A 26,188-nucleotide genomic window follows, 5' to 3' on the forward strand; every position below is an offset into this window, starting at 1 on the left:
CTCAGTGCCCAGGGAACTTTTCCTATAAAAACTTTGGCACGAAGTGAGGGCACTTACATGGTTTCAACAGATGTTTTGTGCACCACAGTGGTCCCTAAACAGGGACATAGGTGCCTAACTCCTTTTGAGCATTCAGCCCTAATCATCATCGGCAAAGTTGTTTTAAAAATCTGTCTGTGTTACAGCACCAAAGAATTATTAAGCATTTTACCCTTTAAAATAAATAGTTTATTCACTTTTGCCTCTTGTAAAATTAAGACTCTAATGGAAATTGTAACAAGACCTTAATTGTAGCATTGTGAATGCAAAGCTATAATGTGAATTTTGGTGTCCAAGTTTATTTCCCTATTAAATTAATCAGATGAGTTGGAAATTAAGGTTCTGATCCAAAGCCCATTGAAGTCAATAAAAAGACTCCTGCTGAGTTCAGTAGGCTTTGGATAAGGTCCTCACACTGATTTTATATATATATGCAACAGCACTGACTTCAGCTGAACTACTCCTTATTTTTGTTGCTGTAAATGTGAGGGAAATAAACCCCATTTGATCATTTCCTATATTATTTAGGGAATTCTAAAACATCATCTCATTTCCAGACTATAAATGGAAACTTTGTCCCAGACATTGGGTTTTAGGACAGATTACACCATGAGGCCAGCATCTGTTATGCCTTGAAGAAATATCTTAGGAGAGTAGAATCTATTTAAAAGAAAACAAACTAATTCAAACTCTGAAGTCACCATCACAGAGGGATAAAGGACCCGATGGCATACACCCCCGTTTAGCATCAGCTTGGTGGGTAAGAGACAACATACTTTTAATAGTGTAAATCTAAAAATGAAATGTAACGTTTTTTCAGGAAGTTAGGTTGGAACTTCTCTTTTCTCATCATTCCTTAATCAGATATTTGAAATTGGGCAGAAAAAGAAGCGCCAAAGCATCATATTATGGACTTGATCTTTTCATTAGGCTCTGCTAACTTGTGACGCATTGTTGATCCAGCAGAAGGATCTGATCATCCCTATATTGAAACACTGTAGTTTGGCTTCTGACTCCTCATCCTCTGAACTAAGGATTCCTTCAGATAAAACAGTGCTGGAAAATGGTGTTGTGCATTTCTTTGACCAGGCGTCTCTCTCATGTAAACACACAGCAACAGTATATTTATAAAAAACACAAAACAAAACAACTCCCCCTCCCACTACAACAAGACACTGCACATGCTTCTGCCCCTGGCAAGATATTGAGAGAACAAACAAGATGTAACAGATGTGTAGTCACGTTGCTTAATGCACTACTGGAAGGGGCCCAGGTACTATCGTGATGAGCTCAGTATAAGAGCTTACACAGAATAGAATTTTTTAAATACTGTAGGATGCCAACAAGGCTAATTTAGATAAATGAAATATAAGAATCTCACCTAGTTATTTCATTTATCTAAATTAGCCTTGTTGGCATCCTATAGTATTTTAAAAATTCTATTCTGTGTAAGCTCTTATACTGAGCTCATCACGATAGTACCTGGGCTTCTTCCAGTAGTGCATTAAGCAACGTGACTACACATCTGTTACATCTTGTTTGTTCTCTCATCCTCTCCCCAGAGAAGCACGTGTAAAGGAGCATTTTGTTGTGGTAGGAGAGGGGATTGTTTTGGTTTTTATAAATATACTGTTGTGATGTGTTTATATGAGAGAGGCCTACTGAAAGAAATGCACCTTGCACTTGTAGTGGAAAGTCGTGAGGTTTGTGATAGTCCTTAGTTCTTGGGAGAGTTCAATCCACAGTCTTATCCCATTCCACAAAGTTCTGACTCCCGTACAGACAAGTTTTACCTTTATTATTGAAAGTTCCATTGAGCCAGTGGTGGAGCTGTCAACCACAATCTTCGTCATGGACCTTTAAGCAGCCTTTTAGATATCCTGGGCCCATGCTGTGGAGTGCTTTGAAGATAAGAATGGAAAAATATCATTGCTATTCCAATGCCATGCACATCTGCAATACCATTTTCCAGCACTGTTTTATGTGAAGGAATCCTTTGCTCAAAGTATGAGGCGTCAGAAGCCAAACTACAGTGTTTCAATGCAGGGATGATCGGATCCCTCTGCTGGATCAACAATGAGTCAGTCACAAGTTAGCAGAGCCTAGTGAAAAGATCAAGTCCATAATATGATGTTTTGGCGCCTCTCTTTTTCTGCACAATTTTAAAAGGTTTTTGGAGAATTATACATATAATAGTTGTCCCCAAGCCTGTGTTTGCATATATGCATTCTCCCTTCCAAGGGCTATCTGCTCTGAAATGATTTCTTTGGTCTGTTAATTGCCCCAGTGGGTTTTGTGTCTTTAGTGTAGACAAAAAAAATATTGCTTACAAAAATGTGTTACTTCACAAAAAATAATATTTTGGCTATGTTCAAGACATAAATTATACTTGTGGTTTTGAAATAATCACAGTGGTTGGGATTTTCAGAAGTTTCTATGGTTATGTCTACACTACAATTAGAGACTCATGGCTGGCGCATGGTGGTGGGGCGATAGATGGAATGCATATCCCTATCTTGGCACCAGACCACGTTGCCAACCAGTACATAAACCGCAAGGGGTACTTCTCAATGGTGCTGCAAGCACTGGTGGATCACAAGGGACGTTCACCAACATCAACGTGGGATGGCCGGGAAAGGTGCATGACACTCGCACCTTTAGGAACTCCGGGCTGTTTGAGCAGCTGCAAGAAGGGACTTACTTCCCAGACCAGAAAATTACTGTTGGGGATGTTGAAATGCCAACAGTTATCCTTTGAGACCCAGCCTACCCCTTGCTCCCATTGCTCATGAAGCCATATACAGGCAGTCTGGACAGTAGTAAGGAGCAGTTCAACTATAGGCTGAGCAAGTGCAGAATGGTGGTAGAATGTGCCTTTGGACATTTAAAAGCTCACTGGCGCTGTTTGCTGACTAGGTTAGACCTCAGCGCAACAAAATATTCCCATTGTTATTACTGCTTGCTGTGTGCTCCATAATATTTGAGAGAGAAAGGGGGAGACGTTTATGGCTGGGTGGGAGGTTGAGGCAAATCGCCTGGCTGCCAATTTTGAACAGCCAGATCCCAGGGTGATTAGAAGAGCACAGGTAGGCGTGCTGCGCATCAGAGAGGTTTTGAAAAACAGTTTCATGACTGGTCAGGCTACAGTGTGACAGCTGTGTGTGTTTCTCCTTGATGCAAACCCGCCCTCTTTGTTGATTTTAATTCCCTGTAAACCAACCACCCTCCCCCCTTTGATCACAGCTGGCAAAGGAAATAAAGTCACTATTGTTTTGAAACCATGCATTCTTTCTTTATTAATTAAAAAAAAAGAGATAACTGGGCGGGAGGGCAGGGATAACTCAGTGGTTTGAGCATTGTCCTGCTAAACCCAGGGTTCTGAGTTCAATCCTTGAGGGGCCCATTTAGGGATCTGGGGGGGGAAAAATCTATCTGGGTATTGGTCCTGCTTTGAGCAGGGGGTTGGACTAGATGACCTTCTGAGGTCCCTTCCAACCCTGATATTCTACAATTCTATGATAAGGTAGCCCAGGTGGAGTAGGGAAGGACAAGGCCACATTGCTTATTGTAGCCACACTACAAATCAAAACTGTTGGAGCCTCCCCCTCACGTTCTTGGGCATCTGGATGAGGAGGATATGGAACTTGGGGAGGAGGGCAGGTGGTTGTACAGTGGATGCAGCAGTGGTCTGTGCTCTTGTTGGCTTTCCTGCAACTCCACCAGATGCCTGAGCGTGTCCGTTTGCTCCCCCATTAGCCTCAGCATTGCATCCTGCCTCTTCTCATTGTGCTCACTTAATGTTTTCCTGGACTCTGCCACTGAATGCCTCCATGCATTCAGCTGTGCCCTATCAGTGTGGAAGGACTGCATGAGCTCGGAAAACATGTCATCCCAAGTGCATTTTTTTTTTGCCTTCTAATCTGCAAGAACCTCAGGGACGGAGATGATAGGGGGAGCATAGAAACATTTGCACCTGCGGGGGGATAAAAAGGGAGAGTAAAATTTAAGATGATACATTTCTGAAAACAAAAGGGAGACTCTTTCACAGTGAATCAAGCAATTCACAGCAGACAGCACATGTGCTTTAGGCACAAGGTCGGATTTTACCTTTTATATTGAGCGCCTGCCGGTATAGTGACACGTCACACACGGCTGGGCAACAGAATTCGGTTTCCAGGTAGCCATGGTAAGCCAAAGGGTAAGCGGGGAACATGTGGGAATGTGTTCAAACTGCAGCACACTCCTCCTCCCACCCCTCCACGTGGCTATTTGGGATGATCCCTTCACCCCTCTCCCCGCCACGTGGCTATTCTCGGGGATGATCCCTTTTAGCCAAGCGCAAACAGCCCAGCATTAACGGGGTCCTTTTATTGTTCCTTTACAAAAATTCCCCTATTTCAACCAGGTGACCATGGATGATATCACTCTCCTGCGGCTAACATAGAAAGATATAGACCGAACATTGCTTGAATGCGACCAAAACCCAGGACCATTTGCTGCCATGCTTTATGCTGCAGTGATTCCAGACTACTTGCTACTGGCTTGACGTGGTAAAGTGTCCTACAGTGGAGGATGAAATAAGGCAGCCCCTCCCCCCCCACCCCACCCGAAACCTTCTGCAAAGGCTTTCAGAGTACCTCCAGGAGAGCTTCATGGAGATGTCCCTGGAAGATTCCTGCTCCATCCCCAGACATGTTAACAGACTTTTCCAGTACCTGTACTGGCCATGAATGAATCCCAAGTCTTCAGGGCAAATCAAACATTTAAACACCCTTGCTTTTAAACCCTGTACTATAGTTACAAATGTGTACTCACCAGAGGTGCCTTCTCCACTTTCAGGGTCAGGGATCACGCCTTGGGAGGGTATTGGCTCCATGGTGATGAAAAGGTCCTGGCTGCCGAGGAGAACAGATTCACCGCTTGCCTGCTGCGCATTCTCCTTCTCCTCCTCCTCTTTCTCATCCACAAAATCCTCCTCCGTGTTGCGTGAGACTCCCCCCTTGCAGGTGTCCACGGACAGTGGTAGAGTAATGGTAGCGTCCCCCCCTAGAATGCCATGCAGCTGATCATAGAAGTAGCATGTATGGGGCTCTGACACAGAGCGACCGTTTGCCTCCTTTGTCTTTTGGTAGGCTTGCCTGAGCTCCTTGACTTTCACGCGGCACTGCTGTGTGTCCCTGTTGTAGCCTCTGTCCATCATGCCCTGTGCGATTTTGGCATATATATTAGCATTTCTTCTTTTTGATCGGAGTTCTGCTTGCAAAGATTCTTCTCCCCATACATCAATCAGATTCAGTGTTTCCCGTTCGCTCCATGCTGGAGCTCGTTTGCGATTCTGTGGGGGGGACTGCATAGTGACCTGTGCTGCTGAGCTCTCCACACTGACCAAACAGGAAATGAAATTCAAAAGTTCCCTGGGCTTTTCCTGTGTACCTGGCTAGTGCATCGGAGTTGAAAGTGCTGGCCAGAGCGGTCACATTGGAGCACTCTGAGATAGCTCCCAGAGGCCAATAACGTCGATTTGCGTCGTACTACCCCAAATTCGACCCAGCAAGGTCAATTTTAGCGCTACTCCCCTCGCCGGTGAGGAGTACAGAAGTCGATTTTAAGAGTCCTTTAGGTCGACAGAACAGGGTTTCTTGTGTAGATGCATTCATTATAAAATCGACCTAACCCTGTAGTGTAGACCAGGGCTTAGACTCTCCTATAGTCTTTAAGTTGACCTGCTAACTCATGTGAAAACTGCATCTGTCTTGTCTTCACTAGGATTCTATCTCAGGTTAGCTAGCTTAAGAACACCTCTTTTTTTTCCGTAGAAGACAAGACCTAAGGAAACGGGGAAGAGGTAGGATCATAGTATTATAATGTAGTGGTGTTATACTATACTGCATTACTCTCTTCAGCTCATTCCATCTCATAGTGCATGAAGTTTCTGGTAGATTGTGTTTTATTCCATTCAGCTGCAATTTCCCTCCCTTTATTTTCTGTGTATTATTATATCTTAATTTTTTCTGATCTTTCTATATGGTAGATTTCCAATTCCAGATCTTTCTTTGTAACTCTGATGGGGCATGGACTGTTCAGATATTAGCTGTTAGTCTTCAACATATTAGCTGGAGCAATAAGGAAATAAAGAGGTGTGTGTGTGTGTGTGTGTGTGTGTGTGTGTGTGTGTGTGTGTGTGTGTGTGTGTGTGTGTGTATGTGTAAATTATAGGAAGAGTAAATAGAACAGTTTCTGACTCCAAAGTAAAAAATTTTCTCTAGACAGCTGTCAGACTTTTAAGTCTTCTGTCATTCATTCAAAAGGCTTGACAATCAGGGTTTGGTTTAGATTTACAGTTCAGTGGTCTCTGTCCTATCTGAAACCTAGTGCACTAACTTTGCCCTATAATTATATTCTGTTTGATCTTCTGCTACAGGAGTCTGGAGAGTTTAGGGGGGATTAAATTTATTTTTGTGTTCTTTATTGGAACTGACAGTCTTGAAAAAGATGCCTTATTCATGTCTGCGAAATATTTTGAGAGTGTTTTAAGACATTTCACATGTTATTGAGTATCTTCCAAGGAAAAAAATAGTTTAGCTGTACAAATCAAAAAGGAAGATACTGATCAATAGTCTTAATTTTGTTTTGTATACTATTAAATTATCTATTGTTATTAATCAATATCATAGAAATGCTGTAACCAAACAATTGGAATAATTAAGGTGCATATTTGTCACACTGACATTCTACAACAAACTGTTCAATTGGATATATAAAGAGTAGCTTTAGGCTATTCTAGATAATATTACTTTACTTCAGTGTTTTTCCTTTTTGGCAAGAAGAAATCTGTTTATGGTAAAGAATTTTGAGGGGTTTTTTGCTTGTTGCCACAACACTGAGAATGTGATTTGTAGCTTCCTCTGCCTGGGAGACAGGACAAAACAGGAAAGTTGTCAATAAGACCATCAAACTACAGAACAGTAGTTACAACAGATGGAGCGGTGTGCCTTCAGGCAACATCATTCAACATCCTGTATGTTAGTCTTAAGTACTAAATGAAAAAGTAAAAAGGGTTGAGACAAAGATGTGGAATATCTCTGACAGCTGGAATCCTTGAAAATAAAAATGAGACATTTGTCATTTAACTTCCCGTAACAATGTTCTATATGATATCCTTAATCCTGAATCAGCCCTAATTTATTAATTCACATGACATATGTCTAATTGAATATATAATACAATTGCCTTTTCATCCAAATCCTTCTAGTTTTTTACTTCCCTATTACTACGGGCAATTCTACTTTCCTACCAATTTCTCAGGCTTGAAATTTTGTCATTATCTTTGCCTTCCGCCTACCTACTAGCCTACACATTTATTTCAGAAATGTGACTCCTCCATGAAAAGAAAAAAAAAAGGATAAATTAAATTAGTTCTGTATTTAAAATAAATAGAGAAATGTTAATATGATGCATGCTAAACTTCGTTAGTAAATCACTCTGATTTCATTACAGCCTCTATGTTCCTTCATTGGAACTGTTTAAATTGTAAGCTCTTCCTGGTAGGGGGCATGTTCTCATATACCTCTGGAAAACCACTTGCCTGTATAAATAAAAATAATGAAAAACATTTTCCCTGGTACCAAGAAGCAAATTTTAAAAGCTAACAAATCAGCCATATGTGACATTTCACTGTAACTAAAAAAACAGCTATAATAGTAAGAGATTAGCTCTTTAAATGGTCAAATAAACAATGTAATCATAATAATAATATAAGCATTTATATAATGTTTTTCACCCTAATTTCTCAATGCTTTTTATAAAGGTTTATAAATATAATTTGTCTCAGCTTTACAGATGGGGAAATTGAACTCTAGATCGGTTATATGACATACTTAGGATTGCCTTTATTTGTCTTAAATTCATATATAAGAGCCTGAATTTGTGGGATAAGGAACAAAATAGCCCTAATTTTGTTTTGTTTAACTTGGCCTATTAGATAGCTATCCCCTGTCTAATAGGTCTTTTTTTGTGCTGTATTGGAAGTGTCTTTGATCAAATAACTTTTAGTTTATTAATTCTTATGACATTTTAAACTAAATTATCACATTGATACAAAAAAGTTGACATATTTTAATGAAAACAAACTCCTGTTACGAATTTGGGAAATTTTAAGACTAAAATTAGTCATCACTAGGCAAAGTAAACATAGAATCATAGAAATGTTGGGCTGGAAGGTAGATGAAGAAGTCCTCAAGTCCAGCCTTTTGCTCTGAGGGAGGATCAAGTAAAACCTAGACCATCCCTGACAGCTGTTTGTCCAACCTGTTCTTAAAAACCTCCCATGATGGGGATTCCACAACCTCGCTTGGAAGCCTGTTCCAGAGCTTAACTATCCTTATAGTTATAAAGTTTTTCCTAACATCTAACTTAAATCTCCCTTGTTACAGATTAAGCCCATTGCTTGTCCTTCCTTCAGTGGGCATGGGGAGCAATTGATCACAATCCTCTTTATTACACCCTTTTACATATTTGAAGACTGTAAGCAGATCCCTCCCTCAGTCTTTTTTTATCAGGTTAAACATGACTGTTTTTAACCTTTCCTCATAAGTCAGGTTTTCTAAACCCTTTATCATATTTGTTTCTCTCTTATGCTCTCCCCAATTTGTCAACTTCTTTCCTAAAATGTGCTGCCCAGAATTGGACACATTACTATTGCTGAGGCTTCACCTGTGCTGAAAAGAGCAGGAGAGTTACCTCCCATGTCTTACATACAATGCTTCTGTTAATACACCCCAGAAAGATTAGCCTTCACAACTCTATCACACTGTTGACTCATATTCAATTTGTGATGCATTGTAACACCCAGATCTTTTTCAGCAGAACTACCACCTAGCCAGTTTTTCCCCATTTTGTAGTTGTGCATTTGATTTTTCCTTCCTAAGTAAAATACTCTGCACTTATCTTTACTTAATTTTATCTTGCTGATTTCAGATCAATTTCACAATTTATTAAGGTTGTTTTGAATTTTAATTCTGTCCTCCAAAGTGCTTGCAACCCCTCTCAGCTTAGTTCCTTGTGCAGATTTTATAAGCATACTCTCCACCCCATTATCCAAGTCATTATGAAAATATTAAATAGTACTGGACTCAGGATTGACCCCTGTAAAATCCCACTAGATAGATTCTCACAGTTTGCCAGTGAACCACTGAGAGCTACTCTGAATAAGAGCATAAGAATGGGCATGCTGACCAATGTTCCGTCGAGCCCAGTATCCTGTTTTTTGACAGTGGCCAGTGCCAGATGCTTCAGAGGGAATGAACAGAACAGGTCAATTTATCAAGTGACCCATCCCCTGTCATCCAGTCCCAGCTTCTAGCAGTCAAAGGTTTAGGGATACCCAGAGCATGGGGTTTTGCCCCTGATCATCTTGACTAATAGCTATTGTTGGACCTATCTTCTATGAACCAAGTTATACTTTTGCCCTTCACAACATCCTATGGCAATGGTTGACTGTGTGTTGTGTGAAATACTTCCTTTTGTTTGTTTTAAACCTGCTGCCTATTAATTTTATTAGGTGACCACTGGTACTTGTATTATGTGAAGGGGTAAATAACACTTCCTTATTAACTTTCTCCACACCATTCATGATTTTATAGACCTCTATCATATCCCCCCTTTAGTTGTCTCTTTTCTGAGATGAACAATCCCAGTGTTTTTAATCTCTCCTCAAATAGAAACTGTTCCATACGTCTAATAATTTTTGTTGTCCTTCCTTGCACCTTTTCGAATTCTAATACATCTTTTTTTATATGAGCCAACTAGAACTGCATCCAGTATTCAAGGTGTAGGCATACCATGGATTCATATAGTGGCATTATTTTCTGTCTTCTTATCTATCCCTTTGCTAATGGCTCCTAACATTCTGTTAGCTTTTTTGACAGCTGTTGCCCATTGAGCAACTGTTTTCCAGAACAATCCACAATAGTGCCAAGATCTCCTTCTTGAGTGGTAACAGCTAATTTAGATCACATCATTTTGTATGTATAGTTGGGATTACGTTTTCCAGTGTACATTACTTTGCATTTATCAACTTTGAATTTCATCTGCCATTTTGTTGCCCAGCCACCTAGTTTTGTGACATCCCTTTGTAACTCTTCAAAGTCAGCTTTCAACTTAACTATCTTAAGTAATGTATCATCTGCAAATGTTGCCACCTCTCTGTTGAACAGCACTGGTCCCAGCACAGATCTTTGAGGGATCCCACTATTTACTTCTCTTCATTGCAAAAACTGACCACTTATTCCTACTCTGTTTTCTTGTCTTCCTTGAGTGCTCCATTAGCACATCAATCTTCCAGTGGCCCCTCTGGGTGTTTGGCATGTCTTCCTGCTTCTGATATACTTCAAAACAATTTTGCTGTTAGTTTTTTGTCTTTTGGTAGTTGCTTTTCAAATTCTTCTTTGGCCTGCTTATTTAAACTTTTATACTTGACTTGCCAGAGTTTGTTCCTTTCTATTTTCCTCAGTAGGATTTGACTTCCAATTTTTAAAAGATATATTTTTGTCTCTCTCTGCCTCTTTTACTCTGTTGTTTAGCCATGGTGGCTTTTGTTTGTTTGTTCTCTTACTGTTTTAATTTGGAGTATACATGTAGTTTGAACTTGTATTATGGTATTTTTTAAAAAGTTTCCTTGCAGCTTGCAGGCATTTCACTTTTGTGACTGTTACCTTTAATTTCCGTTTAATTATCCTCATTTTAGCGTAGCTCTCCTTTTTGAAGTTCAGTGCTACTATGATAGGTTTCTTTGGTAATTTCCCCACACAAGGATGTTAGTTGCTATTACCAGGCAGTTCTGCTATATTCAGTTCTTGGACCAGATCCTTTGCGCTGCTTAGGGCTAAATCAGGAATTGCCTCTCCCTTTGTGAGTTTTAGGAGTAGGTGCTCCAAGAAGCAATCACTAATGGTATCTAGAAATTTTATCTCTGCATCTCATCCTGAGGTGACATGTACCCTGTCAATATGGAGATAGTTGAAATCCCCCTTATTATTGGGTTTTTTGTAGCCTGTCTAATATCCCTGAGAATTTCACAGTCACCATCACCATCCTGGTCAGATGGTTGGTAGAATATTCCTACTGCTATACACTTGTTCTTCAAGCACAGAATTTGTGTCTATAGATGTTCTATGGTAATGTCTATGGCTTTCAACCAGTTGTGCACCCACCTTCTAGTAATTTCATATATTTCCCTAGTTTATTTAAAAGAATGTCATGTAGGACTGTGTCGAAAGCTTTACTAAAATCAAGATATATCATGTCTACTCCTTTCCCCTATGACCAGGCCAGCAAACCTGTTAAAGAAGGAAATTAGGTTGGTTTGGCATGATTTGTTCATGACAAATCCATGCTGGCTATTCCTTATAACCCTATTATCCTCTAAGTGCTTACAAATTGATGGTTTAATAATTTGTTTCAGTCTCTTACCAGGTATCGCAGTTAGGCTGACTGGTCTATAATTCCATGCGTCCTCTTTGTTCCCTTTTTAAAGACAGGTATTATGTTTGCCCTTCTCCAGTTTTCTTGGACGCATCATCCAGGAGTTCTCAAAGATCATTGCTAATGATTCCACGATTGCTTTAGCTAGTTCCTTAAGTACCCTAGAATGAATTTCATCATGCCCTTCCAACTTGAATGTAGCTAATTCATCAAAATATTCTTTAAGCTGTTCTTTCTCTATTTTGGCTTGTGTTCCTTCCCCTTTGTTAATATTAATTGTGTTGATTATCTGCTCTCCGTTAACCTTTTTAGTGAAGACTGAAGCAAAACAGGCAATAAACAACGCAGATTTCTTGATTTCATCAGTTATTAGCTCTCCCTTTCCCACTAAGTAGAGGAACCTACACTTTCCTTCATGTCTTTTGCTTCTAATGTTTTTAAAGAACTTGTTCTTATAGCCTTTTATGTCCCTTGCTAGTGTAACTCCTTTTGTGGCTTTTGGATTTTGTCCCTATAAGCTTGCAGCGCAGGACCCAAAGTATCGATGAATATGATGAGTTATATAGTCATTCCAAATGAGTGTCAATAAAACATGTATTCATAACATACCATCATGTATTCTGATATTATTACATATATTGTGCAGAAAATCTCCTTTAGAACTGTTTTAGAGAGTTAAAAAAAGTAAGGACTCTTTCATATACCTTCACCTAAAACCAGGGTGTCTTTGTATCATGAGTAAAGCTGTACAGGCCTGGGAGGGAAAGAAACATACCTGTTTGAAGCTGAAAAATGATAGAAACCTCTAACAGTGACCTAGAATTAGAATTTCTATTCATACTACAACAGGATTTTAAATTATATATATATATATATGCTCTGTGTGTATATATATAGAGAGAGATATCTACATATATATAGCATAAATTAGCTGAATTATGGAGTATCAATAATGGGAGCAAAAATATCACAGTTGATGTGCTTCTTAGTAAAGAGTTATGCGGCTATACCAGTTCAATTTGTTACCTTCTTTGCTCCTGCCTTGATCATTTTAGTTATAAGGCATGTCATCTGGATACCTATATTTCTCTTTTCTTTTTTTGTTTTGTTTGTTTTTTGTTTAGTTGAATTGCATTACCAGATTTTGTGTGATTTGTTCACTCTTTCTGGTGGGTTCTAAATACTGTAACAGAACTTTTCTGATTGCCCTGAAAGCTAAAATCTCTGCCCAGCAGCCAGCCGACTAGCCAGGTTAGATGCTAGGCAGATGCACAAGGCTGCTGTGGTGAAGGAATCCTTTCCCTCAAGCCACAGAGTGGCTACAAAACCTGGTCTAGTTTATTGGCTGAAGTAGGCTCTGCAGCCCCATCCCCCGCAGAACAGAAGACAAGAGGACCAAGTAGCAATGGAACCCAAAACCCTGTCTCTCCCCCAGAGCACCCATAGCCTAGCCTTTCCTTCCCCAGACACGCTGCAATGCAGAAGGTCCAAATGGGTTTTTACACCAGACAGGGGATAGATATTCCTTTTTACCTACAAGACATTCCACATCCATCCCATCCCATTTCATAGCCAGAGAAGCAGAACCTGAACTGTAATCTGTTTGTTGTAGTATTCCTTATCTAGATAGTTAGGAATCCTTTGAAAGTTATTCTAACAAGCTAGCAATTTTCTTTGCAGTCAACAACTAAGAATTGTTTTAAATAGTTTTTGATGGTGTGTGTATAAACTTTTGGTAACAAAGCAGTCACAAATCCTCAAACATGACTCTAAATCATACCATACAATCTAGCAAAAAGACAGTTGAATTTGAACAGATTCTAAATGACAAGACCTTATTACTGCCATAGAAGTTCCAATTAACATATCACAAAAGACTTTCACAGACATCTTTGATAGAGGAAGTAATTTCCCCCTCTTCACCGTGGCAGTCTTAATAAAAAGATTGCCCTTTACAAAATTGTCTTTAAAAGCCCACTGTATAGGGCAAAAATGTATGTTATGCATTTTGTTTGCCAAACTGTGATGTCTTTACTTGTTAATTTTTCTTTCACCATGTAGAAGTATTTCAACAATACTACATTTCTATGCATTCCAGATGGACCCTAAGGCAGGATTTAACCCTGATATCACAGATGCACAATAATGAAAGGCAGATAGGTCTCTCAGCTGTTCTCAAGCTGTTTGCTTGTTCATTTTGGCTGGAAATGAAAATATATTGAGGGGCGGAGGGAGATATGTAAAAAACCTATTAAACCAGGTGACTAAATCTCTCAAAAGACCAAGAACCAGTGAGCAGCAAAACTAGACAGGTGGTATGGCTGCTTGAATAATCTTCTCAAAGGATTTAAATTTGACACCCAGAAAAAGATGGTTGTACTATGAATTTGGTTGTGCTTATCCAGTATATTGTCCATTTTGTTGTAGGACTGTACTTTGTGAAAAACATTAGTAGCCAGTGTTATTGACCTCAAAAATTTGTGGGATCAGATCAGGCATGCTGGGCTGGATGCTTTGATCTTAACTGTGAATGCAGACTTCACTTTGCATTGTCATTGGCAGGGAGATAGATTATCTAGTCTAACAAGTCTTTTTCCGCTTCTAAACTTCATCTGCTGCATATTGGATATTATTTTGCAAACCTGTACTGAATTATCTATGTAAAAAAACAAACTTTCCACAACACCTGAAACAATCAGGAACTTTTGGCTTAGGCGGTCAGTTATCTATCTTATTTCTTTTACTCTTGTCTTCTTTCCCCCCTCTCTATTAATTTGTCTCATACACGTGTTTTATATTGTAAGCTGAGTCTGGAAGAGTGCTAGTGTAGCCAGTATTCAAAAAGGGCAAGCAGGATGGCCTGAGGGACAGTAGAACAGTTAGTTTGACATCAGCCCTAGGCAAAATAATGGACAAGCTGATATGGGATTCAGTTAATAAAGAATTAAGGGATAGGAATATAATTAATACCAGTTATGTGGTTTAATGGAATACAGGTCTTGCTAAACAAACTTCATTTCATTCTTTGATGAGAGTACAAATTTGGTTGACAAAGGTATCTGCGTGGATGTAATATACTTAGAATTTTGTAAAAATTTGACTTTTGTGTGACATTCTGATGAGAAAATTGGAACTATACAATATCAATATAACACACGTTAAATGGATTAAGAACTGGCTAACTGATCAGCCTTAAAAAGTAGTTGTCAGTGGGGAATCATCATTGAATGGGGTTTCTAGTGGGTTCTACAGGGGTCAGGACAAGGCCTGATGCTATACAACATTTTCATCAGTGATCTCAAAGTAAATATAAAATCTTTGCTGATGAAATTTGGGATAATGCACACGTTGGTGGAATGGTAAATAGTGAGGAGGACAGGGGAGTCATATAGATTGATCTGGATCATTTGGTAAGCTGGAACCACACAGATGATTTGAGGGTGGAGAGAGTGACTTACAGCAAGAGACTTAAATACTGAGGCAGTTATATATCCAAAAGCTTTTCATAAGGTGTTTTGTCTGGTAATTCAGAAGACATGACAAGCCTGTACACTGATATTAAATCACAAAGTATACTTTCACTGCACTTGTTTAGCAAAAAAACATTGTTTTCTATTTCAGAGGAAGAAGCTGATCCAAACAGCATAGTTACAGAATATTTACAGGAGAAGAAAAAGTATGAAGATCTGCGGAAGCAACAGCCAAAGAAAGGGATATCTCGTGAAGAGCAGGTAGTTGCTTAAAATAATAAAACAGACACTAAGAAAAACCTATTTCACAGAAAACTCTGGAAAAGTTTCTTATCTCTTCAATTGTATTACACAAAATTTCACTCCAAGAGAAAGGTTGGCTTAATTCTTTAAAAAAAGAGGCCTTAGTGGTCCCTTATGTGAGTTATTCAGGCATAGGTGCTGGGAAAATCTGTGAAGTTTCCAGTCAGTTCTTCAGTCAGAACATCAATATTGCTATGCTTGAAAGTGCCATGAGTTTGCCCTAAAAAACTTCTGGAGAGAAGGGCTATCCACACAGACAATGAGGAGTCTCCGGTGGCACCTTAAAAAGTAACAGATTTATTTGGGCATAAGCTTTCCTGGGTAAAAAAACCCACTACTTCAGATGCATGGAGTGAAAATTACAGATATGCTTGTATCTGTAATTTTCACTCCATGCATCTGAAGTGGGGGGTTTTACCCATGAAAGCTTATGTCCAAATAAATCTGTTAGTCTTTAAGGTGCCACCGGAGACTCCTCATTGTTTTTGTGGATACAGACTAACACAGCTACCCCTCTGATACAACCCACATAGAGTTGCCCTTGTGTGGTGGCCATGACCTCCCATGCGCTCCTGCAAATGTGCTTTGCTAAGTTTAAAATAGATGGGGCTTTTAGATAACAAAATTTGGAATATTTTAAAACGTGAAACTGTAAAGCAGAAAATAACGTGTCCAAAATGCATACATTACACTTTTTACAAATGTTTGTATTTGGATACAAAGGTTAGGGGTCTACTACAGACCACCTAACCAGGAAGAAGAAGTGGATGAGGCTTTTTTTTAAACAACTAACAAAATAATTCAAAGCACAGAACTTGGTGGTGATGGAGGACTTCAGCTACCCAGACATCTATTGGGAAAATAACACTACAGGGCATAGATTGTCCAACAAGTTATTGGAATGTATTGGATACAGTTTTTTATTTCAGAATGTGGCGAAAGCTACAAGGGGAAAGGCAGTTCTACATTTGATTTTGATAAATAGGGAGGAACTGGTTGGGAATTTGAAAGTGGAAGGCAGCTTAGGTGAAAGTGATCATGAAATGGTAATGTTCATGATTCTAAGGAATGGGAGGAGGGAAAAACAGCATAATAAAGATAATGGATTTCAAGAAGGCACACTTCAGTGCAAGTCTAGGGAAAAACATTTCAAGAGTTGGCAATTTTTCTAAGGGCACAAGAGCAAACGACCACACTGTGTAGGAAAGATAGGAAGTATGGCAAGAGACCACCCTGGTTTAACCAGGAGATCTTCAATTATCTGAAACTCAAAAAAGAGTCCTACAAAAAGTGGAAACTAGGTCAAATTACAAAGGATGAATATGAACAAATAACACAAGTATGTAGAAACAAAATTAGAAAGGCCAAGGCACAAAACGAGTTTAAACTAGCTAAAGACATAAAGGGTAACAAAAAAACATACATTAGAAGCAAGAGGAAGACCAAGGACAGGGTAGGCCCGTTACTCAGTGAGGGGAGAAAAAACAATAACAGAAAATGTGAAAATGGCAGAAGTGCTAAATGACTTTTTTGTTTTTCACCAAAAAGGTTAGTAGCGATTGTATGTCTAACATAGTGAATGCCAGTGAAAATGAAGTAGGATCAGAGGGTAAAATAGGAAAAGAACAAGTTAAAAATTACTTAGACAAGTTAGATGCTTCAAGTCATCAGGGTCTGATCAAATACATCCTAGAATACTCAGGGAGATGATTGAGGAGATATCTGAGCTATTAGTGATTATCTTCAAAAAGTCATAGAAGACGGAAGAGATTCCAGAGCACTGGAAAAGGTAAAATATGCCAATCTGTAAAAAGGGAATTAAGGACAACCTGGGGAATTACAGACCAGTCAGTCAGCTTAACTTCAATACCCAGAATGATAATGGAGCAAATAATTAATTGGCAAACACCTACAAGTTAACAAGTAACAGCATGGATTTGTGGAGAACAAATTGTGTCAAACCAACCTGATGGCTTTCTTTGACAGGATGACAAGCCTTGTGGATGGGGCGGGGAATCAGTAGATGTGGTATATCTTGACTTTGATACTGTCTAGCATGACCTTCTCATAAATAAACCAGATGGTGCTACTATAAGCTGGGTGCATAACTGGTTGGAAAACCATTCCCAGAGTGGAAGGGGGGGCATATCAAGTATGGTTCTTCGGGGATCAGTTCTTTGTTTGGTTCTGTTCAATATCTTCATCAATTATTTAAATAAGGGCATAGAGAGTACACTTATAAAGTTTGCAGATGATACCAAGCTGGGAGCGGGAGGGAGATAGCAAGTGCTTTGGAGGATAGGATAAAATTCAAAATGATCTGGACAAACTGTAGAAATGGTCTGAAGCAAATAGGATGAAATTCAATAAGGACAAATACAAAGTACTCCACTTAGGAAGGAACAACCAATTTCACACATACAAAATGGGAAATGACTTTTGCCTAGGAAGGAGTATTGCAGAAAAGGATCTGGGGGTCATAGTGGATCACAAGCTAAATATGAGTCAACACTGTTGCAAAAAAGGCAAACTTCATTCTTGGATGTATTAGAAGGAGTGTTGTAAGCAAAACACAAGAAGAAATTCTGCTGCTCTACTCCATGCTGATTAGGCCTCAACTGGAGTAGTATGTCCTGTCTGTGTGCCACATTTCAGGAAAGATGTGGACAAACTGGAGAAAGTCCAGAGAAGAGCAACAAAAATAATTAAAGGTCTAGAAAACATGACCTCTGAGAGAAGATTGAAAAAACTGGCTTTTAGTTTGGAGAAGAGAAGACTGAGAGGGGACATAATAACAGTTTTCAAATAAAAGGTTGTTACAAAGAGAAGGGAGAAAAATTGTTCTCCTTAACCTCTGGGGATGGGGCAAGAAGCAGTGAGCTTAAATTGCAGCAAGGGCAGTTTAAGTTGGACATTATGAAAAACTTCCTAACGGTCAGGGTGGTTACGCATTGGAATAAATTGCTTAGAGAGGTTGTGGAATCTCTATATTGGAGATTTTTAATAGCAGGTTAGACAACATCTGTCAGGGATGGTCTAGATAATACTTAGCCCTTAGCTTGAATGCAGGGGACTGGACTAGATGACCTCTTGATGTCCCTTCCAGTCCTATGATTCTATGAATATAAATGTTCTGCTACTGAAAGAGATTGGAAACTTGAAGTTTAATAACTTCATAGCAAGGAATGATGAAGCTTTTAGTTCATGAAGCTGATTTAGCTCTAAACTAAAAAGTTCATGGAAATTTTGTAGCTCCAAAGGCTATTAACTCTCAGTGAAAGAAATTAAAGTTCCATTGGCAACGTGGATCATAATCAGCTGAGGTGAATACCTACAGTATGATCATTGTCCTTGACTCTGCAGGAAGACCGGCAAGACACCAGGAACATAGTTTAACAAGGCCACAACTTTATTAAGTAACATATCTGGGAACTATCCAGCAATAACTCATCCAGTGTAGGTCATCCTTCCTTTGTACCTGGAGGACAACCACCATCAGCCCTCTCCCCTCCTCCCCCGGCCACACAGACACCTTTCCCTTCTGCTGGGTCCCAGTACTGCTATTGGGATGCCATTGCCCTCATCAGAGGGTTAATGGGCTAGGGAAAGGGGATTGTTTCCTCACTGTACCAAACATGAGGAGCCCAGTCTCCTTTCCCATCTTCTTTGAGATCTCTTATAAAATCATAGAAGATTAGGATTGGAAGAGACCTCAGGAGGTCATCTAGTCCAACCCCCTGCTCAAAGCATGGACCAGCACCAACTAATCATCTCCTAATCCACTTCTAACTCCAGTTTATGAGGGAGCCAGACCCCCTGTTGAACGTGTACTGGATATCTGCTAATGCAACAAAATGAATTTTACAACCCTTAAAGCGGCCAGGGGTTTTCTTTCTCCTGCTCACACAGACAAAGCCTCCACTGGGGGGAGTAGGAGGAGGGAAGCAACTTGTTTGCATCCCTGGTCAAAGCTGTGGAGCTATTATGCTGTGCAAAATCTTTAGTTCTGAAATTTTTCTTCTCTCTCTTCCCCTCCCACTTTTCTTAAACACAAAATATGGACGTTAAATGCAACCGTCTTTCCCAACCAAAAAACCAGACCAAACAAAAATCCTATTGTTAATGCTACACTAAAGTAGTGAAAGCACTCATAAGCCGGGAAGTTCCCAAAGATAAGGTTGCTTGCACAAGGAAATTTGACTACATTGCACATTTATGATATTTTCTGTTTCTGATTCCCATTTTTTAACTTTTGGGGAGAGACTTCAAAAAGTTTTCTTTTTTACTTTTAGAACTAGATTTAAAAAATAAAAGCAGTCATACAGAGGTCTTTACAAAATAACAGCTTTAAGTGACTGTGATTATGATATAATGTATCAGTACAATTACAGCAGTGATACTCAGGCTAAGGATTGCGAGCCGCAGGTGGCTCTTTAATGTGCCTCCTGCGGCTCTTTGCAGCACATGCTAATAAAACACTGTGTGATTTAGTTATTAATCTATCTAAGTTATTAACCAATTGTAGTTGGTAAATTAATAATACTTGGTCAGTTATTTTGCTGTGAGAATTTTTTGTGAGATAGATAGATAGATAGATAGATATACACACAAAATATTTCCCCTCACATACTATTACAATTTTTTGGAAATGTTAGTACAGAATTGGAAAGGTTGTATCAGCACTGTAAAATACAGTATGTAAATGTAAACCAAATTAGGACATCAAAGGCTGAATTATTTTTAATTTATTTCATTGATTTCTTCACCAGAGAAAAATGACAACTCTCCACAGTATAATTGTCCTCCATAGTCTGCGTTGTTTATTGATTATCTTACTCTTAGTAATTAACTGCTCCTTTAAGTAAAAATGCTTAAGGCATTGTAAATGACTGACCAGAGTTCATAACCTATAACAAATTCCTTACATTACTTCTAGGTATTAATATTTATAACTCTTACTAATATACTAATAGCAATATATAGTTTGTTTATATCCACTTTCATAAATTATCTGGAGGTTGTTCTTTGCAGGAGGATTATTAATTTATCATCTATTGTTTGTTAAAATGATAGGAAATGTACTTGAATGACCACATTAAAAGCCAATGGTTTCATTCAGTTTGTTACACCATACCTTGCCTCCCAACATTTATATCATATGGTCATGTCAAAAAGGCAACATGGTAATCACTGATGGGGATGGAGAATTTGTGAACTGTGTGGGAATATCTTCCTCAAATATGTTTTTTGAACAATTTCTAATCCACCTCAATTGACTACTCCTCAAGTAATCCAAACGTAAGTGTATTGCGTATTTTATTGTTACAAAACTTCAGTAAAACAAAAGATATTTCATTTCAGACGCTGGCGCTACTGGACCGATTCAAATCAAAGCTAACTCAGGCAATAGCAGACACTCCTGAAAATGAAATGTCTGAACCTGAAGTAGAGGATGATGAAGGATGGTAAGGATTTTTAATGCATTATATTCGGGAAGGGCAAATCTGATTAGGGAAAAATAAAGCCTACTCCAAATTTTCACTCATCTTTGAACCAGAACCTTTTTTTTTTCCCATTGGCACTTACCTGTAGTGGTAGGTTCTCTTCTGGAGAAGGTTACACAGTCTGCTTCCCTATTCCTACTTCAGGACCTCTTCAGGAGGAAGCAAGGTAGTTCATTTTCTTTGCCAGTCACCCTCTCCCCAAAGTAAGTAGCAGGAACCAGTAGCATCTCAGCTGAGATTCTGCTTCCTTCAAATTTAGTTCATGTCTATACAGTGATTTAATGCACAGCAAGCCAGCGTGCAAGTCTACAGCACACTAGCCTGCCATGTGCTAAATGGCTATGTGGACCCTGCTGCTGTACACTAAAAGTTCCCTAGTACGCTTTAATCTACTGCTATTTTGAAAAAACTAGGGAACTTTTAGTGCAAGCAACACATTGCCACTTAGTATGCAGCAGGCTACAGCATTGTAGATTCACCCTCTGACTTGCCATGCACTAAATCACTGTATTGACAAGCCCTTAGTGATATTCTGTACTTTAATCCCATGCAAATGTACATTACCTGCATCTGAAATTCCACAGCTAATGTGACAAGTTTCAGAGTGGTAGCCGTGTTAGTCTGAATCAGCAAAAAGAACGAGTACTTGTGGCACCTTAGAGACTAACAAATTTATTTGAGCATAAGCTTTCGTGGGCTACAGCCCACTTCATCGGATGTATGCAGTGTAAAATACAGTAGGAAGATATATATACACAGAGGACATGAAAAAATGGTGTTGCCATACTAACGATAATGAGCGTAATCAGTTAAGGTGGGCTATTATCAGCAGGAGAAAAAAGCAACTAATGTAATCGTACTCACTCAAGCATACTTTTCAGAAGCTACAGAGCCACCAACTTTGCAGTGAGCTAGTATAGCAGGATTCAGCTAAGTGATATCAATATCTTACTTCCTTGTTGCTGCTTTGGAAAGAAGAAAAGAGCAGACAATGCCCCTTTGAAGAGGCTGGTGAGTAGCATCAGAATTTAGGGGAACCACGGCCTATTGATAGGGACGAGGTGTGACCCAAGGAAGAAGAGAGCCAGGACCTGTCAGATTATGGGTAGTAAAAATAACCACCTAACTTTTAGATATTCGTGTGAAACTTTTGCTCATCACTTCTTTATATACTATGTATATATGAGTAAAGTGTTTATGCCTATGCCAATCTGTGTAATAGCATATTTATTATTTATCTTCACATGTATTCGCAAGATATATAAATATATTAGCAGAAGGAGCCACACTGGCATGCCCCATTCCTACTGCATTTTCCATTCCTGTCACTGGGAGTTGATTTTTGCTTTACTGTTGACATTAGGAAGTCCTGACTTCCAGAACCATATACTCACTTCACAGGGGGCATTTCTTCTACAGAAATATATGGGCCAGTATTCTTTTACTATTATGACTATTTCCATGCTTTTTGACATCATCGTACTTTGGAAATACCTAAGTTTGTTAGTTTAATAAGCCAGGAAGCACATCCTCAGCTAGTGAATAGCTCCGGGGTGGCCAAACTGTGGCTCATGAGCCATATCTGGCTATTTTACCATTAAAGTGCAGCTCGCGGAGGCCCCCATGCCCTCACCCCGTTCTTCATCCATTAGACTGGGGGAGGGGAGGGAAGCTTGGGACCTCTGCCTTGCAGCGGGGAAGTGGGTTTCGGGGCTTCAGCCCAGTAGAAGCTCCAAGCCCCATGATGCACCTCCCTCGGGGCTGAAGCCCCAAGCCCCGGCCCACAACGTGTGCCTTGTCTCTCAAACTTCTGAAGATTGTCGTATGCAGCTCAGAGGGCCAGTAAGTTTGGCCACCCCTGGTATAGCTCCACAGACTTAAAAGGAGCAGTGACAATTTACACCAGTTTTGTGTAAATATGTGTCACAGTTCAAGGCAACTATATCTGTATTTCCTCTTCATGGTCCCTCAGGGCTTCCAGTCTAGGCTCCTGGCTCCTCAGCTGTCATCTCTCTTGGGCAGAGACCTGTATCTCTATCCCTCCTGATTGGGCTTTTTCCAGGCTGCACAATTCCTAGCCTACAGTGATATCCCCAGCAAGCCAGACCACCCAAAAGTCCAGTGTCTGTGCTTTGCTTTCTTTCTAGAGGTTATGAACAGCGCAATTGCCCGTAGTTATAATTTACCACACAACAGCTCTTTATAAGCAAGCATGTTTATTCTTGAACATTACAGAGAAAACCTATTCAACCATAAAATAATCACATATGCTAAAAAGCTTACCAGAAGTCAACCCAACTCCAACCTGGGACTGTGGTAGGTTTTCCCCGTGGTTATAAGTTCATAACTGTCTCAGATTCAGAACCAGAACCCAAACTGGGCAGAGCAGCCATTTTTTTTATACAGCTCAGGCCTCTGAACTTGGTCTTCGGTAACAGGTAATCAGCAGACAAGACCCTCTCCAAAGGGCATAGTTTCAAAAGATTGGGTTTTTGTATAACCAAAGATGGAGCATTTGAAATCACTTCCCCCTAAATATTCCCCAGGAAAACCACTTAACACTTTCTGTTTCAAAAGTCTGTTCTTGTCTGGCACATTGTTCAGTGTAGTCCTTTGAAACCCTTGGACTCACATCTGTCACATCTCCCGCCTCGAGAGGTTACATACAATCCTGGCCCACAGTAATACATAAACCTTTAAGTTTGCACTAGCAAGGTCTGCACTCCTGTAGTACACAAAGCGGAGCAATGTAGATAAGCCCTAAGCAGTATATAAACTATATATATACACAACACTAGAATGTTTTGGAAACTAAAATTAAACTTTGTTTTATTGGGAGAAAGGTTTGCTCTTTCTTTTCCTTTTCTTTCAGTGTCCTCAGCTGGACTGGGACTGATCCAGTTGTGGCAAATTCGCATTAAAAATTCCTTGTCTCTTACTTGCAACCCACCCCTCCAAAGGCAGTGTTTGTACTTAAGATGATTTGTAGTAAATATTATGAGTGCATGGCATGTGCTTGTGTGATAGGCATAAATTATGTGATTCCTAGGCCATTTTGTCAGTCATGGCTGCTGCTTTTAAGGGAAGTGAAAGCTAGCCAGTATGCTGTGCTCTACTGTCAGGGTGTGTTATCTGAGGTAAAATTATTGTCTCTAAGATATTTTTATGTGTCCACATGAGTGGCCACACATTGAGGCATAATTTTAGTTTTCTGTCAAGATAGAAACCATTACCAATTTGTTATGTTTTCTTTTATTTGGCAAACTTTTCTCTTTGCATTTTTGGCTAAGCTGCTGTATTGGCATGGAGCACAGCAGACATTTGGGTACTTTTCAGCAGCATTCTACTTTTTTATGCAAAAAAAGAAATATGACTCTATTGTAAATAGTGTGCATGGTGTTTGATAATTATTACCAGATTTTACTGTCTAACAAGGCAGTTGAAGAAGTGTTGTTAAGAGAGCTAAAAAGAAATACATGATATAGTTTTAATTTTAAATTTAGGAATCCTTACCAGGACATATACTGAGGTCCTTAGAACTTTATGACCGTTCTGTGGCAGTGATTACATGTACTGTTTGCAGCAGCAGAATCCATTCTTCTCTACAAAATTCAAGGAGTCTCAAATTTTTACAACCAGCAATGGACTCTATCTGTAGCCATATAATTCAAAAAACCTTCTACTGCATATAAATATACCATACATAATGATAGAAAGGATACTCATATGACCATATCTATGAAATCAGTAGTCCATGTTGTGCTTTAGGTTTTGGCAAGAAAACTCTCATAGCACCTAGATGCCTAAGTCAGATTGCTTTGGCTGAAGCTTGTAGGTGGGTCTAGGTACAGACTTGGGTGCTTTGCACAGAGACTGCAGTTTTTGCATTGCTTGATGGTGGTATATCAGCATCAGGTGTCCATGCTGATATTAAACCTATCAGCTGCCCTCAATAACATTGATCATGAGGTCCTGTTTACTTACCTGCTGACCCTTGAGCGGGGGTGGCCAAACTGTGGCTCGCAAGCCACATGCAGCTCTTTTACGGTTAAAGTGCGGCTCACAGAGCCCACCCACATCCCTCAATTCTCCACATATCAGACTGAGAGGGCGGAGCGCAAGACCTCTGCCTTGCAGCAGGGTGGAGTAGAGGCTTCTGCCCAGCGGGGAAGGGGGTCTTGGAGCTTCTGCCTAGCAGGCAGCACCTGCTGGGGCTCAGGGCTTCATCAGGAGCTGGGCTGAAGCCCCAAGTCCCGGCCCCAGGCAGATGTGCCCCGGCTCTCGAACTTCTGTAGATTGTTGTATGTCGCTCGGAGGACCTGTAAGTTTGGCCACCCCCGCCATAGAAAGGAGCAGGTGGAGCTATAGCTTCATTCTTTTCTCTCTCAGAGATCATCGAGGGTACAGCAGTAGATAGGACAAAACCAATCACATTGGCTTCAGTTGTTCCTCTCTACAGAGTGATGAAGTGTGACTGTTCCTTCTCTTTTAAAGGCCTTCATATGTGGGGTCCCACAGTGATCCCTACTATCCCCTCTTCTCTTCAATATCTACATGCACCAATGGGAGAGATAGTGAGATGTGTTGGGTTTGGCTGTGAATAGTATGCTGATGATATTCAGCTATATATCTCATGGTCAACTGATGCAACCACCACCATTACTAAATATCAGATCACCTACAAGAAATAAGTTTATGGATGAAGAGCAGTTAGTACAAGCTGAATCCAGGCCAGAGTTAAGTGACACTAGTCAGAAAGGGGAAATGCTTTGAAGAACTAGTCAAGATGCTGTTTCCACCTTCTATTGAAGGCATGCAGCCCCCATTCATCAAAGTGCTGTGAAGCCTTGGGGTCCTGTTTGACTCTTCACTAACCTTGGACAGCCAGATAGGAGAAGAGGACCGGGTCACAGTGATCCATACATTTGTTATCTCCACCTACCACGGATTACTGTAATTAAAAGTATCTGAGGATGAAAGTAAACATGATGCACCAGCTCCAGCTAGTACAGAATGTGGTTCCCCACCCTCCATTGATTAGGCCACTGTGAGCACATCAGAACCATGCTCAGGTCCCTCTAGTTGCTCCCAGTCAGCTTCCAATGACAGTTCCAGGCTTTGGTCCTAATTTTCAAGGCAATTAATGGATCAAGTCCCAGCTACATTAAAGACTTCATTTCAATGTATGAACTGCCATGGAATGCCTGTGCTCCTCGGTACAACACAAAGCCTGCACCGAAGTGCATGAGAGCTGAGGATAAAGCGTTATCAATCAAGGGGATGCAGTTATGGAACAGATTAAATGTAAGATGGATCTGGACTCTGAACTGATTCCACCTCTTTCTCCACACTCCTGGAAGTGTTAAAAAAAAGAATCTGGTGCTAAAAGAC

General features: G+C 39.9%; 1 protein-coding gene across 2 annotated transcripts in view; it reads left to right on the plus strand.

Annotated features, from left to right (window-relative positions):
* Positions 1-26,188, plus strand: part of CWC27 (CWC27 spliceosome associated cyclophilin) — a 212,634-nt gene that overhangs the window by 162,245 nt on the left and 24,201 nt on the right. For both annotated transcript variants that reach the window (XM_065599035.1, XM_065599036.1), the window contains exons 12-13: positions 15,142-15,251; positions 20,655-20,758. In XM_065599035.1, the coding sequence (XP_065455107.1) occupies positions 15,142-15,251; positions 20,655-20,758 (214 nt within the window). The remainder of the gene's footprint in view (positions 1-15,141; positions 15,252-20,654; positions 20,759-26,188) is intronic.

The sequence above is a fragment of the Chrysemys picta genome, chromosome 6, assembly GCF_011386835.1.
Source record: "Chrysemys picta bellii isolate R12L10 chromosome 6, ASM1138683v2, whole genome shotgun sequence".
NCBI lineage: Eukaryota > Metazoa > Chordata > Testudines > Emydidae > Chrysemys > Chrysemys picta.